General features: G+C 48.3%; 1 protein-coding gene across 1 annotated transcript in view; it reads left to right on the top strand.

The window, feature by feature from the left end:
- Positions 1–15784, top strand: part of TWF2 (twinfilin actin binding protein 2) — a 57006-nt gene extending 41222 nt beyond the window's left edge. Inside the window, exons 7-9 of the mRNA XM_063941350.1 lie at positions 10910–11060; positions 11443–11564; positions 14825–15784. Of these exons, the coding sequence (XP_063797420.1) occupies positions 10910–11060; positions 11443–11564; positions 14825–14992 (441 nt within the window). The 3' untranslated portion in view covers positions 14993–15784. The remainder of the gene's footprint in view (positions 1–10909; positions 11061–11442; positions 11565–14824) is intronic.
- Positions 15785–17081: the final 1297 nt, after the last annotated feature.

The following is a 17081-nucleotide window of genomic DNA, read 5'->3' as shown; positions in this document are numbered from 1 at the left end:
CTATAAGGGGAAAAACACTTATATAAGCTTATCCCTGTATATATATATAGCGCTCTGGTGTGTGCTGGCATACTCTCCCTCTGTCTCCCCAAAGGGCTAGTGGGGTCCTGTCCTCTATCAGAGCATTCCCTGTGTGTGTGCTGTGTGTCGGTACGTTGTGTCGACATGTATGAGGAGGAAAATGAGGTGGAGGCGGAGCAATTGCCTGTAACAGAGATGTCACCCCCTAGGGAGTCGACATCTGAGTGGATGAGCTTATGGAAGGAATTATGTGAGTCAGCTCTTTACAAAAGATTGATGACATGAGACAGCCGGCGACTCAGCCTGTGCCTGTCCAGGTGTCTCAAAAGCCATCAGGGGCTCTAAAACGCCCGTTACCGCAGATGGCAGATACAGACGCCGACACGGATACTGACTCCAGTGTCGACGATTAAGAGACGAATGTGACTTCCAGTAGGGCCACACGTTACATGATTGAGGCTATGGAAAATGTTTTTACACATTTCTGATAATACCAGTACCACTAAAAAGGGTATTAGGTTGGGTGAGAAAAAACTGCCTGTAGTTTTTCCTGCATCTGAGGAATTAAATGAAGTGTGTGATGATGCGTGGGTTTCCCCCGATAAAAACTGTTAATTCCTAAAAAGTTATTAGCATCATACCCCTTCCCGCCAGAGGATAGGGCACGTTGGGAAACACCCCCTAGGGTGAATAAAGCGCTCACACGCTTGTCTAAACAGGTGGCACTACCGTCCCCGGATACGGCCGCCCTTAAGGAACCTGCTGACAGAAAGCAGTAAAATATCCTAAAATGTATATACACTCACACGGGTGTGATACTGCGACCAGCAATCGCCTCAGCCTGGATGTACAGTGCTGGGGTGGCTTGGTCGGATTCCCTGACTGACAATATTGATACCCTAGATAGGGACAGTATATTACTGACTATAGAGCATTTAAAAGATGCATTTCTATATATGCGTGATGCACAGAGGGATATTTGCCGACTGGCATCAAGAGTAAGTGCGCTGTCCATTTCTGCCAGAAGAGGGTTATGGACAAGACAGTGGTCAGGTGATGCTGATTCCAAAAGGCATATGGAAGTATCGCCTTATAAAAGGGAGGAGTTATTTGGGGTAGGTCTAACAGGCCTGGTGGCCACGGCAACGGCTGGAAAATCCACATTTTTACCCCAGGTAGCCTCTCAACATAAGAAGACGCCGTATTATCAGGCGCAGTCCTTTGCGCCCCATAAGCAGAAGCCCTCTCCCGTTTTCTGCCAAGTCCTCAGCATGACGCTGGGGCTTTACAAGCGGACTCAGGCACGGTGGGGGCCCGTCTCAAAAATTTCAGCGTGCAGTGGGCTCACTCACAGGGGACCCCTGGATCCTTCAGGTGGTATCTCAGGGGTACAAATTGGAATTCGAGACGTCTCCCCTTCGCCGTTTTCCTAAAGTCTGCTTTACCGACGTCTCCCTCCGACAGGGAGGCGGTATGGGAAGCCATTCACAAGCTGTATTCCCAGCAGGTGATAATCAAGGTACCCCTCCTACAACAGGAAAAGGGGTATTATTCCACGCTGTTTGTGGTACCGAAGCCGGACGGCTCGGTGAGACCTAATTTAAATCTGAAATCCTTGAACACTTACATACAAAGGTTCAAATTCAAGATGGAGTCACTCAGAGCGGTGATGGCAAACCTGGAAGAAGGGGATTATATGGTGTCTCTGGACATCAAGGATGCTTATCTCCATGTCCCAATTTACCCTTCTCACCAAGGGTACCTCAGGTTTGTGGTACAGAACTGTCACTATCCGTTTCAGACGCTGCCGTTTGGATTGTCCACGGCACCCCGGGTCTTTACCAAAGTAATGGCCGAAATGATGATACTCCTTCGAAGGAAGGGAGTTTTAATTATCCCTTACTTGGACGATCTCCGGATAAGGGCAAGATCCAGGGAACGGTTGGTAGTCGGGGTAGCACTATCTCAAGTAGTGTTGCGGCAGCACGGTTGGATTCTTAATATTCCAAAATCGCAGCTGATCCCGACGACACGTCTTCTATTCCTAAGGATGATCCTGGACACAGTCCAGAAAAAGGTGTTTCTCCAGGAGGAGAAAGCCAGGGAGTTATCCGAACTAGTCAGAAACCTCCTAAAACCAGGCCAAGTGTCAGTGCAGCAGTGCACAAGGGTCCTGGGAAAAATGGTGGCTTCCTACGAAGCAATTCCATTCGGCAGATTCCACGCAAGAACTTTCCAGTGGGACCTGCTGGGAAAGTGGTCCGGATCGCATCTTCAGATGCATCAGCGGATAACCCTGTCACCAAAGACAAGGGTGTCTCTCCTGTGGTGGTTGCAGAGTGCTCATCTTCTAGAGGGCGCAGATTCGGCATTCAGGACTGGGTCCTGGTGACCACGGATGCCAGCCTGCGAGGCTGGGGAGCAGTCACACAGGGAAAAAATTTCCAGGGCTTGTGGTCAAGCCTGGAGACATCACTTCACATAAATATCTTGGAGCTAAGGGCCATTTACAATGCCCTAAGCCAAGCAAGACCTCTGCTTCAAGGTCAGCCGGTGCTGATCCAGTCGGACAACATCACGGCAGTCGCCCACGTAGAGAAGCTGCAAGGATTTTTCGCTGGGCGGAAAATCATGTGATAGCATTGTCAGCAGTGTTCATTCCGGGAGTGGACAACTGGGAAACAGACTTCCTCAGCAGAAGTCTTCCACATGATTGTAAACCGTTGGGAAAAACCAAAGGTGGACATGATGGCGTCCCGCCTAAACAAAAAAATTGGACAGGTATTGCGCCAGGTCAAGGGACCCTCAGGCAATAGCTGTGGACGCTCTGGTAACACCGTGGGTGTACCAGTCAGTGTATGGGTTCCCTCCTCTTCCTCTCTTACCAAAAGTATTGAGAATTATAAGACGGAGGGGAGTAAGAACTATACTCGTGGCTCCGGATTGGCCAAGAAGGACTTGGTACCCGGAACTTCAAGAGATGCTCACGGAGGACCCGTGGCCTCTACCTCTAAGAAGGGACCTGCTCCATCAAGGACCCTATATATTCCAAGACTTACCGCGGGTACGTTTGACGGCAGGGCGGTTGAACGCCGGATCCTGAAGGAAAAAGGCATTCCGGATGAAGTCATCCCTACCCTGATCAAAGCCAGGAAGGATGTAACCGCAAAGCATTATCACCGCATTAGGCGAAAATATGTTGCGTGGTGCGAGGCCAGTAAGGCCCCGATGGAGGAATTTCAACTAGGTCGATTCCTGCATTTCCTGCAAACAGGAGTGTCTATGGGCCTAAAATTGGGGTCCATTAAGGTTCAAATTTCGGCCCTGTCAATTTTCTTCCAGAAAGAACTAGCTTCAGTTCCTGAAGTTCAGACGTTTGTAAAAGGGGTACTGCATATACAGCCTCCTTTTGTGCCTCCAGTGGCACCTTGGGATCTCAATGTAGTTTTGGGGTTCCTAAAGTCACAATGGTTTGAACCACTTGAATCTGTGGAGTTAAAATATCTCACATGGAAAGTGGTCATGCTGTTGGCCCTGGCCTAGGCCAGGCGCGTGTCAGAATTGGCGGCTTTATCCTGTAAAAGCCCTTATCTGATCTTCCATTCAGACAGGGCGGAATTGAGGAATCGTCCTCATTTTCTCCCTAAGGTGGTTTCAGCGTTTCATCTGGACCAACCTATTGTGGTACCTGCGGCTACTAGTGACTTGGAGGACTCCAAGTTGTTGGACATAGTCAGGGCCCTGAAAATATATGTTTCCAGGACGGCTGGAGTCAGAAAATCTGACTTGCTGTTTATCCTGTATGCACCCAACAAGCTGGGTGCTCCTGCTTCTAAGCAGACTATTGCTCGTTGGATTTGAAATACAATTCAGCTTGCACATTCTGTGGCAGGCCTGCCACAGCCAAAATCTGTAAAAGCCCATTCCACAAGGAAGGTGGGCTCATCTTGGGCGGCTGCCCGAGGGGTCTCGGCTTTACAACTTTGCCGAGCAGCTATTTGGTCAGGGGCAAACACGTTTGCTAAATTCTACAAATTTGATACCCTGGCTGAGGAGGACCTGGAGTTCTCTCATTCGGTGCTGCAGAGTCATCCGCACTCTCCCGCCCGTTTGGGAGCTTTGGTATAATCCCCATGGTCCTTACGGAGTTCCCAGCATCCACTAGGATGTCAGAGAAAATAAGAATTTACTTACCGATAATTCTATTTCTCTATCGTCCTAGTGGATGCTGGGGTTCCTGAAAGGACCATGGGGAATAGCGGCTCCGCAGGAGACAGGGCACAAAAAGTAAAGCTTTACGATCAGGTGGTGTGTACTGGCTCCTCCCCCTATGACCCTCCTCCAAGCCTCAGTTAGATTTTGTGCCCGGCCGAGAAGGGTGCAATCTAGGTGGCTCTCCTAAAGAGCTGCTTAGAAAAGTTTAGCTTAGGTTTTTTATTTTACAGTGAGTCCTGCTGGCAACAGGATCACTGCAACGAGGGACTTAGGGGAGAAGAAGTGAACTCACTTGCGTGCAGGATGGATTGGCTTCTTGGCTACTGGACATCAGCTCCAGAGGGACGATCACAGGTACAGCCTGGATGGTCACCGGAGCCTTGCCGCCGGCCCCCTTGCAGATGCTGAAGTAAGAAGAGGTCCAGAATCGGCGGCAGAAGACTCCTCAGTCTTCTAAAGGTAGCGCACAGCACTGCAGCTGTGCGCCATTTTCCTCTCAGCACACTTCACACGGCAGTCACTGAGGGTGCAGGGCGCTGGGAGGGGGGCGCCCTGGGAGGCAAATGAAAACCTATTTTGGCTAAAAATACCTCACATATAGCCTCCGGAGGCTATATGGAGATATTTAACCCCTGCCAGAATCCGTTAAGAGCGGGAGACGAGGCCGCCGAAAAAGGGGCGGGGCCTATCTCCTCAGCACACAGCGCCATTTTCCCTCACAGAAAGGCTGGAGGGAAGGCTCCCAGGCTCTCCCCTGCACTGCACTACAGAAACAGGGTTAAAACAGAGAGGGGGGGCACTAATTTGGCGTTAGAAATATATAATAAAGATGCTATAAGGGAAAACACTTATATAAGGTTGTCCCTATATAATTATAGCGTTTTTGGTGTGTGCTGGCAAACTCTCCCTCTGTCTCTCCAAAGGGCTAGTGGGTCCTGTCCTCTATCAGAGCATTCCCTGTGTGTGTGCTGTGTGTCGGTACGTGTGTGTCGACATGTATGAGGACGATGTTGGTGAGGAGGCGGAGCAATTGCCTGTAATGGTGATGTCACTCTCTAGGGAGTCGACACCGGAATGGATGGCTTATTTAGGGAATTACGTGATAATGTCAACACGCTGCAAGGTCGGTTGACGACATGAGACGGCCGACAAACAATTAGTACCGGTCCAGACGTCTCAAAAACACCGTCAGGGGTTTTAAAACGCCCGTTTACTTTAGTCGGTCGACACAGACACAGACAGGGACACTGAATCCAGTGTCGACGGTGAATAAACAAACGTATTCCTTATTAGGGCCACACGTTAAAGGCAATGAAGGAGGTGTTACATATTTCTGATACTACAAGTACCACAAAAGAGGGTATTATGTGGGATGTGAAAAAACTACCGTAGTTTTTCCTGAATCAGATAAATTAAATAAAGTGTGTGATGATGCGTGGGTTCCCCCCGATAGAAAATTAGGGGCGGTATACCCTTTCCCGCCAGAAGTTAGGGCGCGTTGGGAAACACCCCTTAGGGTGGCTAAGGCGCTCACACGCTTATCAAAACAAGTGGCGGTACCGTCTATAGATAGGGCCGTCCTCAAGGACCAGCTGACAGGAGGCTGGAAAATATCATAAAAAGTATATACACACATACTGGTGTTATACTGCGACCAGCGATCGCCTCAGCCTGGATGTGCAGAGCTGGGGTGGCTTGGTCGGATTCCCTGACTAAAAATATTGATACCCTTGACAGGGACAGTATTTTATTGACTATAGAGCATTTAAAGGATGCATTTCTATATATGCGAGATGCACAGAGGGATATTTGCACTCTGGCATCAAGAGTAAATGCGATGTCCATATCTGCCAGAAGATGTTATGGACACGACAGTGGTCAGGTGATGCAGATTCCAAACGGCACAAAGGTGTATTGCCGTATAAAGGAAGAGGAGTTATTTGGGGTCGGTCCATCGGACCTGGTGGCCACGGCAACTGCTGGAAAATCCACCGTTTTTACCCTAAGTCACATCTCTGCAGAAAAAGACACCGTCTTTTCAGCCTCAGTCCTTTCGTCCCTATAAGATCATATCTGCCCAGGGATAGAGGAAAGGGAAGAAGACTGCAGCAGGCAGCCCATTCCCAGGAACAGAAGCGTTCCACCGCTTCTGACAAGTTCTCAGCATGGCGCTGAGACCGTACAGGACCCCTGGATCCTACAAGTAGTATCCCAGGGGTACAGATTGGAATGTTGAGACGTTTCCCCTTCGCAGGCTCCTGAAGTCTGCTTTACCAAGGTCTCCCTCCGACAAGGAGGCAGTATGGGAAAAAATTCACAAGCTGTATTCCCAGCAGGTGATAATTAAATTACCTCTCCTACTACAAGAAAAGGGGTATTATTCCACACTATATTGTGGTACTGAAGCCAGAAGGCTAGGTGAGACTTATTCTAAAAAATTTTTTGAACACTTACAAAGGTTCAAATCAAGATGGAGTCACTCAGAGCAGTGATAACGAACCAGGAAGAAGGGGACTATATAGTGTCCCGGGACATCAGGGATGCTTACATCTATGTCCCAAATTTGCCCTTCTCACTAAGGGTACCTCAGGTTCGTGGTGCAGAACTGTCACTATCAGTTTCAGACGCTGCCGTTTGGATTGTCCACGGCACCCCGGGTCTTTACCAAGGTAATGGCCGAAATGATGATTCTTCTTCGAAGAAAAGGCGTCTTAATTATCCCTTACTTGGACGATCTCCTGATAAGGGCATAGTCCAGGGAACAGTTGGAGGTCGGAGTAGCACTATCTCGGATACTGCTACAACAGCACGGGTGGATTCTAAATATTCCAAAATCGCAGCTGATCCCGACGACACGTCTGCTGTGCCTAGGGATGATTCTGGACACAGTCCAGAAAAAGGTGTTTCTCCCGGAAGAGAAAGCCAGGGAGTTATCCGAGCTAGTCAGGAACCTCCTAAAAACAGTGCATCATTGCACAAGGGTCCTGGTAAAAATGGTGGCTTCCTACGAAGCAATTCCATTCGGCAGATTTCACGCAAGAACTTTTCAGTGGGATCTGCTGGACAAATGGTCCGGATCGCATCTTCAGATGCATCAGCGGATAACCCTATATCCAAGGACAAGGGTGTCTCTCCTGTGGTGGTTATAGAGTGCTCATCTTCTAGAGGGCCGCAGATTCGGCATTCAGGATTGGATGCTGGTGACCACGGAGCCCAGCCCGAGAGGCTGGGGAGCAGTCACACAAGGAAAAAATTTCCAGGGAGTGTGATCAAGTCTGGAGACTTTTCTCCACATAAATATACTGGAGCTAAGGGTAAATTTATAATGCTCTAAGCTTAGCAAGACCTCTGCTTCAAGGTCAGCCGGTATTGATCCAGTGGGAAAAACATCACGGCAGTCGCCCACGTAAACAGACAGGGCGACACAAGAAGCAGGAGGGCAATGGCAAAAACTGCAAGGACTTTTCGCTGGGCGGAAAATCATGTGATAGCACTGTCAGCAGTGTTTCATCCCGGGAATGGAAACTGGGAAGCAGACTTCCTCAGCAGGCACGACCTCCACCCGGGAGAGTGGAAACTTCATCGGGAAGTTTTTTCCACATGATTGTAAACCGTTGGGAAATACCAAAGGTGGACATGATGGCGTCCCGTCTGAACAAAAAACGGGACAGGTATTGCGCCAGGTCAAGAGACCCTCAGGCAATAGCTGTGGACGTTCTGGTAACACCGTGGGTGTACCAGTCGGTGTATGTGTTCCCTCCTCTGCTTCTCATACCTAAGGTGCTGAGAATTATAAGACGTAGAGGAGTAAGAACTATACTCATGGCTCCGGATTGGCCAAGAAGGACTTGGTACCCGGAACTTCAAGAGATGCTTACAGAGGTCTTATGGCCTCTGCTGCTAAGAAGGGATTTGCTTCAGCAAGTACCATGTCTGTTCCAAGACTTACCGCAGCTGCGTTTGTCGGCATGGCGGTGGAACGCCGGATCCTAAGGGAAAAAGGCATTCCGGAAGAGGTCATTCCTACCCTGGTCAAAGCCAGAAAGGAGGTGACCGCACAACATTATCACCACATGTGGCGAAAATATGTTGCGTGGTGTGAGGCCAGGATGGCCCCTCAAAGAAATTTCAACTCGGTCGTTTCCTGCATTTCCTGCAAACAGGAGTGTCTATGGGCCGCAAATTGGGGTCCATTAAGGTTCAAATTTCGGCCCTGTCGATTTTCTTCCAGAAAGAATTGGCTTCAGTTCCTGAAGTCCAGAAGTTTGTCAAGGGAGTATTGCATATACAACCCCCTTTTGTGCCTCCAGTGGCACTGTGGGATCTCAACGTAGTTCTGGGATTCCTCAAATCACATTGGTTTAAAACCAGTCAAATCTGTGGATTTGAAGCATCTCACATGAAAAGTGACCATGCTCTTGGCCCTGGCCTGGACCAGGCGAGTGTCAAATTGGTGTTTTTTTCTCAAAAAAGCCCATATCTGTTTGTCCATTCGGACAGGGCAGAGCTGCGGACTCGTCCCCAGTTCTCTCCCTAAGGTGGTGTCAGTTTTTCACCTGAACCAGCTTATTGTGGTGCCTTGCACCTACTAGGGACTTGGAGGACTCCAAGTTGCTAGATGTTGTCAGGGCCCTGAAAATATGTTCCAGGACGGCTGGAGTCAGGAAAACTGACTTGCTGTTATCCTGTATGCACCCAACAAACTGGGTGCTCTTGCTTCTAAGCAGACTATTGCTAGTTGGATGTGTAATACAATTCAGCTTGCACATTCTGTGGCAGGCCTGCCACAGCCAAAATATGTAAATGCCCATTCCACAAGGAAGGTGGGCTCATCTTGGGCGGCTGCCCGAGGGGTCTCGGCTTTACAACTTTGCCGAGCGGTTATTTAGTCAGGGGCAAACACGTTTGTAAAATCCTACAAATTTGATACCCTGGCTAAGGAGGACCTGGAGTTCTCTCATTCGGTGCTGCAGAGTCATCCGCACTCTCCCGCCCGTTTGGGAGCTTTGGTATTATCCCCATGGTCCTTTCAGGAACCCCAGCATCCACTAGGACGATAGAGAAAATAAGAATTTACTTACCGATAATTCTATTTCTCGGAGTCCGTAGTGGATGCTGGGCGCCCATCCCAAGTGCGGATTGTCTGCAATACTTGTACATAGTTACAAAAATCGGGTTATTATTGTTGTGAGCCATCTTTTCAGAGGCTCCGCTGTTATCATACTGTTAACTGGGTTCAGATCACAGGTTGTACAGTGTGATTGGTGTGGCTGGTATGAGTCTTACCCGGGATTCAAAATCCTTCCTTATTGTGTACGCTCGTCCGGGCACAGTACCTAACTGAGGCTTGGAGGAGGGTCATAGGGGGAGGAGCCAGTACACACCACCTGATCGTAAAGCTTTACTTTTTGTGCCCTGTCTCCTGCGGAGCCGCTATTCCCCATGGTCCTTTCAGGAACCCCAGCATCCACTACGGACTCCGAGAAATAGAATTATCGGTAAGTAAATTCTTATTTTCTCGTAGTCCGTAGTGGATGCTGGGCGCCCATCCCAAGTGCGGATTGTCTGCAATACATGTACATAGTTATTGTTAACTAAATCGGGTTATTGTTGTTGTGAGCCATCTATCCAGAGGCTCCTCTGTTATCATGCTGTTAACTGGATTCAGATCACAGGTTGTACGGTGTGATTGGTCTGGCTGGTATGAGTCTTACCCGGGATTCATAAATCCTTCCTTATTGTGTACGCTCGTCCGGGCACAGTATCCTAACTGAGGCTTGGAGGAGGGTCATAGGGGGAGGAGCCAGTGCACACCAGGTAGTCCTAAAGCTTTACTTTTGTGCCCAGTCTCCTGCGGAGCCGCTATTCCCCATGGTCCTTACGGAGTTCCCAGCATCCACTACGGACTATGAGAAATAGAATTATCGGTAAGTAAATTCTTATTTTCCCCCCCCCATGACTTGGTAACAGCCTGCAGTACATACTTACAGCCTGCAGGTGTCACTGTGTGCAGTGATGAAGAGGTTTATTTCATTTATATATGTATTTGTGCGTTTTATAAAGGATTTATCACCAATATGTTGGATTTTCCCGATTATGGAGAAACCCCGGCAGCTCTGAAGGGCATCCCGCCTATATGTAATTTAGGGAATGTAGGAAAATTTAGATTCAGAGTGGACAAATTCCCCCCCCCCCCCACCCCCCACCCCCCCCATTCATTTACATAACACGTAGCGCAAGCCATGTATTTCTGTCCATTCAACTCATACAGGAACATAGAATCCTGTAACCGGTGGTGTACACAGCGGTATAACATCTGGCTGCTCAGGGGACCCAGCATCAGGCTGTCACCAACACCTGCAGTACATAAGGCAGCCTGGGGAGTGTGTGAAAGACACAGAGGCACGAGTAGCTGATGCCTCACGTGCCTCAATGATGTTGTCATTGTCTCCCGGACGTCCCCAGGGCAGTCATGTCAGATGGCACCCAAGGGAGTATAACATTTCCACACGGGATCAGTCGGGAGTCCAGACGCTTTTATAATATAGGAATGCTTCACATTAGGGACAGGAGAAGGCCACCGCTCATATAACTCCCTCTCATCGGGCCTTTCAGGGCTGCTCCGCCATACCTGTTCTGTCCCCGCTGATAATAGCTCCTTCTCATTGTCTAGAAACTGGATCTAGAAAAGGAGACCATTGACCTAGTACATACAAAGCACACCGATATCCAAGACCTGCCGTCGAGGGTCCCTAAGGACACCGCCCGCTATCATTTCTTCCTCTACAAACACTCCCACGAGGGGGACTACCTGGAGTCTGTAGGTAAGTGCTGTCCTGGTGTAACCTAGACCATGGGGCTACTCCCTCCCACCTCCATGGAAACCCTCCTTATAATGAGAGCGCAATCATTTCACTAACTTATAGACGATCCCGTAGGTTTCCCAATAGTGACCTCCTCTACGGGGGGATGTATCAAGGCTTGGAGAGAGCTGAAGTGGCGAAGTTGCCCAAAGCAACCAATCCGCTTCTAGCTGTCATTTCAGAGACTCTGCTATGTAAATGACAGAATCTGATTGGCTGCTGTGTGTTACACCTCCAATTTATCTCTCTCCAAGGCTTGATGCATCTCCGCCTTCCATTGCTAGTTACAGAATCTCCAGAGGTCCTTTTGGTGTGTGCAGTGACTGAATCTTCTCCTTTCCAGTCTTCATTTACTCCATGCCGGGCTACAAGTGTGGTATCAAGGAGCGCATGCTGTACTCCAGCTGCAAGAACCGGCTGCTGGAATCCGTGGAGCAGGACTTCCAGCTGGACGTTGCTAAGAAGGTAACATTGCCGCTGTAGTGACGGCTGGCTAGCCGAGTCCTTTACTCTGGTTACGCTGAGATTATCGGTAGTACTGCGCGGTCACCTGCCCACTGCCGGACCAGTATGCGGAACAGTGCGGGCTATCATGAGGCACTGTATTGTGAGGTGTTGGTGCCTCATTACCACTATTATTTAGAGTGTGTTCTCATCACGATTGGATCAGGCCACATAATCGCTGCCTCTGCGGAGTATGGCTGACGGGTGAGCGTGGGAACGCTAGGTACAAAGGCAGCTGACCCTGTTTGGTGGACGGATGCAGTGTTCACACCACAGGAGAACCGTACACTGGGGCTAATGCCACCGGGAATGTGTGCGCAGATACGGTGCGCAGCCGCATGGACTTGTACGGAGACGCCCATCTGCGACACTGCGAGTCCTGGCGGCTACGTACATCGCACAGCGTCCGTCACAGATCGGTCTGTTATCTGACTACAGAGTAGCCCTGTAGGTGTCAGTATAGGATGATGTCCCTATAGAACAGAGAGTAGTCCTAGTTACTCCATAAGGTGCTGTCACTATAGGATGATGTCCCTATAGAACAGAGAGTAGTCCTAGTTACTCCATAAGGTGCCGTCACTATAGGATGATGTCCCTATAGAACAGAGAGTAGTCCTAGTTACTCCATAAGGTGCTGTCACTATAGAATGATGTCCCTATAGAACAGAGAGTAGTCCTAGTTACTCCATAAGGTGCCGTCACTATAGGATGATGTACCTATAGAACAGAGAGTAGTCCTAGTTACTCCATAAGGTGCTGTCACTATAGAATGATGTCCCTATAGAACAGAGAGTAGTCCTAGTTACTCCATAAGGTGCTGTCACTATAGGATGATGTCCCTATAGAACAGAGAGTAGTCCTAGTTACTCCATAAGGTGCTGTCACTATAGGATGATGTCCCTATAGAACAGAGAGTAGTCCTAGTTACTCCATAAGGTGCCGTCACTATAGGATGATGTCCCTATAGAACAGAGAGTAGTCCTAGTTACTCCATAAGGTGCTGTCACTATAGAATGATGTCCCTATAGAACAGAGAGTAGTCCTAGTTACTCCATAAGGTGCCGTCACTATAGGATGATGTACCTATAGAACAGAGAGTAGTCCTAGTTACTCCATAAGGTGCTGTCACTATAGGATGATGTCCCTTTAGAACAGAGAGTAGTCCTAGTTACTCCATAAGGTGCTGTCACTATAGGATGATGTCCCTATAGAACAGAGAGTAGTCCTAGTTACTCCATAAGGTGCTGTCACTATAGAATGATGTCCCTATAGAACAGAGAATAGTCCTAGTTACTCTATAAGGTGCTGTCACTATAGGATGATGTCCCTATAGAACAGAGAGTAGTCCTAGTTACTCCATAAGGTGCCGTCACTATAGGATGATGTCCCTATAGAACAGAGAATAGTCCTAGTTACTCCATAAGGTGCTGTCACTATAGGATGATGTCCCTATAGAACAGAGAGTAGTCCTAGTTACTCCATAAGGTGCCGTCAGTATAGGATGATGTCCCTATAGAACAGAGAATAGTCCTAGTTACTCCATAAGGTGCCGTCACTATAGGATGATGTCCCTATAGAACAGAGAATAGTCCTAGTTACTCCATAAGGTGCCGTCACTATAGGATGATGTCCCTATAGAACAGAGAGTAGTCCTAGTTACTCCATAAGCTGCTGTCACTATAGGATAATGTCCCTATAGAACAGAGAGTAGTCCTAGTTACTCCATAAGGTGCCGTCACTATAGGATGATGTCCCTATAGAACAGAGAGTAGTCCTAGTTACTCCATAAGGTGCTGTCACTATAGGATGATGTCCCTATAGAACAGAGAGTAGTCCTAGTTACTCCATAAGGTGCTGTCACTATAGGATGATGTCCCTATAGAACAGAGAGTAGTCCTAGTTACTCCATAAGGTGCCGTCACTATAGGATGATGTCCCTATAGAACAGAGAATAGTCCTAGTTACTCCATAAGGTGCCGTCACTATAGGATGATGTCCCTATAGAACAGAGAGTAGTCCTAGTTACTCCATAAGGTGCTGTCACTATAGGATGATGTCCCTATAGAACAGAGAGTAGTCCTAGTTACTCCATAAGGTGCCGTCACTATAGGATGATGTCCCCATAGAACTGAGAATAGTCCTAGTTACTCCATAAGGTGCAGTCACTATAGGATGATGTCCCTATAGAACAGAGAGTAGTCCTAGTTACTCCATAAGGTGCTGTCACTATAGGATAATGTCCCTATAGAACAGAGAGTAGTCCTAGTTACTCCATAAGGTGCCGTCACTATAGGATGATGTCCCTATAGAACAGAGAGTAGTCCTAGTTACTCCATAAGGTGCCGTCACTATAGGATAATGTACCTATAGAACAGAGAGTAGTCCTAGTTACTCCATAAGGTGCCGTCACTATAGGATGATGTCCCTATAGAACAGAGAGTAGTCCTAGTTACTCCATAAGGTGCTGTCACTATAGGATGATGTCCCTATAGAACAGAGAGTAGTCCTAGTTACTCCATAAGGTGCCGTCACTATAGGATGATGTCCCTATAGAACAGAGAGTAGTCCTAGTTACTTCATAAGGTGCCGTAACTATAGGATAATGTACCTATAGAACAGAGAGTAGTCCTAGTTACTCCATAAGGTGCTGTCACTATAGGATGATGTCCCTATAGAACAGAGAGTAGTCCTAGTTACTCCATAAGGTGCTGTCACTATAGGATGATGTCCCTATAGAACAGAGAATAGTCCTAGTTACTCCATAAGGTGCTGTCACTATAGAATGATGTCCCTATAGAACAGAGAATAGTCCTAGTTACTCCATAAGGTGCCGTCACTATAGGATGATGTCCCTATAGAACAGAGAGTAGTCCTAGTTACTCCATAAGGTGCCGTCACTATAGGATGATGTCCCTATAGAACAGAGAGTAGTCCTAGTTACTCCATAAGGTGCCGTCACTATAGGATGATGTCCCTATAGAACAGAGAGTAGTCCTAGTTACTCCATAAGGTGCTGTCACTATAGGATGATGTCCCTATAGAACAGAGGTCGGCAGGTTGTGTCTTTGCCTGTTAATCTTTATATTACAATAGAGCAGAAGAGTGCCCCTTTAAATAAAAGTTAGATTTGGCCGGTATTCCGCCAGTCGGGTGAACTCGGACTCCGTTAGTTCTCGGCCCATGACGAAACCTGTATCCACGTTTGTGTCTCTATTTTCCAGGTTGAAATTGAAGACGGGTCTGAGCTGACGTCAGAGTTTCTGTACGACGAAGTCCACCCCAAACAACACGCCTTCAAACAGGCTTTTGCCAAACCCAAAGGTCCCGCAGGGAAACGCGGACAGAAGCGCCTGATAAAGGGGCCGGGGGAGAATGGGGAGGACAGTTAGACAGGCGACTGATGTCCAAGTCTGGGCCTTCCATATGCTGCCAGGATGGACCTGTGTAATGGTTTTTAAGTTGAAACGGGTGGGTGTCTGCGCCCCCTCCTCTTCCTCTGTAGCTGTGGCTTCTTACATGGACACGGTCCGGGAGAAATCTTCCCTTTTATCTCTTACGTTTTGCTTTTGTCTAAGCCAGAATGATGCCAGACCTGGTGCCAATCTCCCCCGCAACCTCTCCGTCACCCACATTGTGCGTGTTCCAGGTCGTGTCGCTCACGGCTTCCTGACACATGCCACTGGCGTGACCTCAGCCGCTTTCATCCGTCTGCATACAATGGACAGGAGTGGTGCAATTAGGAGGATTTAATGACTTTTATACTCTTTCTGTAGTGCTGGTATTAGCCGCCTGTATAATTATGTTACTGTTTAGCTTTGGAATTGGGCAACAGGCATCTAGGGTTACATGTCATGAAATCGGCTTAAGGCTTCGCCAGAAAAGTTTCTCTCGTCTGGAGGCGTCGGCGGCTGCGCTTCCGAGATGCTGGAAAAGGTGGTTTCCCTTCCCATTGCTGTGGTCATACTACACCGGTGAGACCTGGGCCCAAAGGGATAGAATCCTTTCCTGGTCCTGCTTACTGCCAAGTCACTTCATCCCGGCCTGTTACATTTACTCCCCGGAGGTGGCATACATTCCAGACAAAGCATCAGCCAAGACCCCAGTCTACCTTGGAAATCAGATTATTTCACCCTAAGCTCTGTATTTTCTATACAAAATTAATAAAAGTACTTTGTTTTTAAGTACGGACTGACTTGTTATTGCCCGGGGGTGGGGTGATGCTGTATAATCCTGCTGACCTGTGATTTACTGGGTGCGTGCCACGTTTTCAGCCACGCAGGGCCTGACTCGGCTGTACGGTAGTGCATTCGCAGCTGCCATCCCGTGCGCTGATACCTTGCAAAACTATGCAACTATTTTAGCCGCCAGGATTTGTATAGAGACGCCCACAGGCGGCTTCCGTCACAGATCATTAGATTTGTCGCGGTCCTGAGATCTTTGTGGTTGTGCAGGATTGGCGTGGGAACTGAGACGCTGGTGCCATGTTTTCTGTGCACGGGGTCGCAGCCTGAGACATGCCCCCAAAACGGTAACTGCACACCCGGCGTTTGTGCTTCTGCTCCCCAATATCTCCCACAAGCGCCCCCTGCCTGTCAGTCACTGTCAAATCCTCTCTGCGTCCGACATCGCTAGTGAATTGCCGCGTACATGCAGTGCGACCGTGATGATCATCGCTGAACTCTAACTATCTGCATTACATACAACTGTGAGTCTGGCCCATAGACTGGTAACTAATGCTATATGCACAATCTCCTGTCCTAAGGGAGGCTCCAGGTGGAAATACCACAACACTAGCTCCGTTGTAACAATTGATTAGCTGGATTAAACATAAGTTTAAAACAAGTAAAACGGGAACATCGAGGAAAGAGGCAATTCCGTAGCCTTCCTTCAAACCTGTGTGTCTGATGTGCAGAACCGTGCGTCCGTGTGCATGACGCGTCTTTCTCTTCCCTCCCTGTAACGTTCCTGGCGAGCCGTAGCGCACTCTCCGTTTCACCAGAACATATTAACTCTCTATAACTTAGACCGAGGAACTTGTCCCCCCCAATCCCTGTGTTTACTTTTGCAAACTTAGTAAATTGTGCAAACATCTCACCAGCTGCGGAGTACGAGGAGGGTAAACCTGTTTCTCCTGTAATTTAGGTAAGAGCTCTATACTGGTATCATGGAATGTAAGATGCTGAGCAGGTCAGACTGGGTGATACGCCATAGAAGGTTACGTACAGTGATAGGGAAGTCAGTGGGGACCACTAACAGTTGGAGAACGACTAAGGCAAAAGGAAATTTAGAGAAGATTTATCTCCCCCCCCCCCCCCCCCCCCTGCCCCTCCACCCCCATACTGATAAGAAATATTTATAAAAATAGTCTATGTGACTAGAATACCATAAAATACACACCCCAGCAATATTCGGGTGTCAGCCAACCCCTAAAAAATACAGTACAGGTATAGTACTGTGATGTGTGTAGAAAAAAAGGGG

Source organism: Pseudophryne corroboree, chromosome 9, assembly GCF_028390025.1.
Source record: "Pseudophryne corroboree isolate aPseCor3 chromosome 9, aPseCor3.hap2, whole genome shotgun sequence".
Taxonomy (NCBI): domain Eukaryota; kingdom Metazoa; phylum Chordata; class Amphibia; order Anura; family Myobatrachidae; genus Pseudophryne; species Pseudophryne corroboree.
The sequence above is the reverse complement of the archived record's forward strand: the minus strand, read 5'-3'. Positions and strand labels throughout refer to the sequence as shown.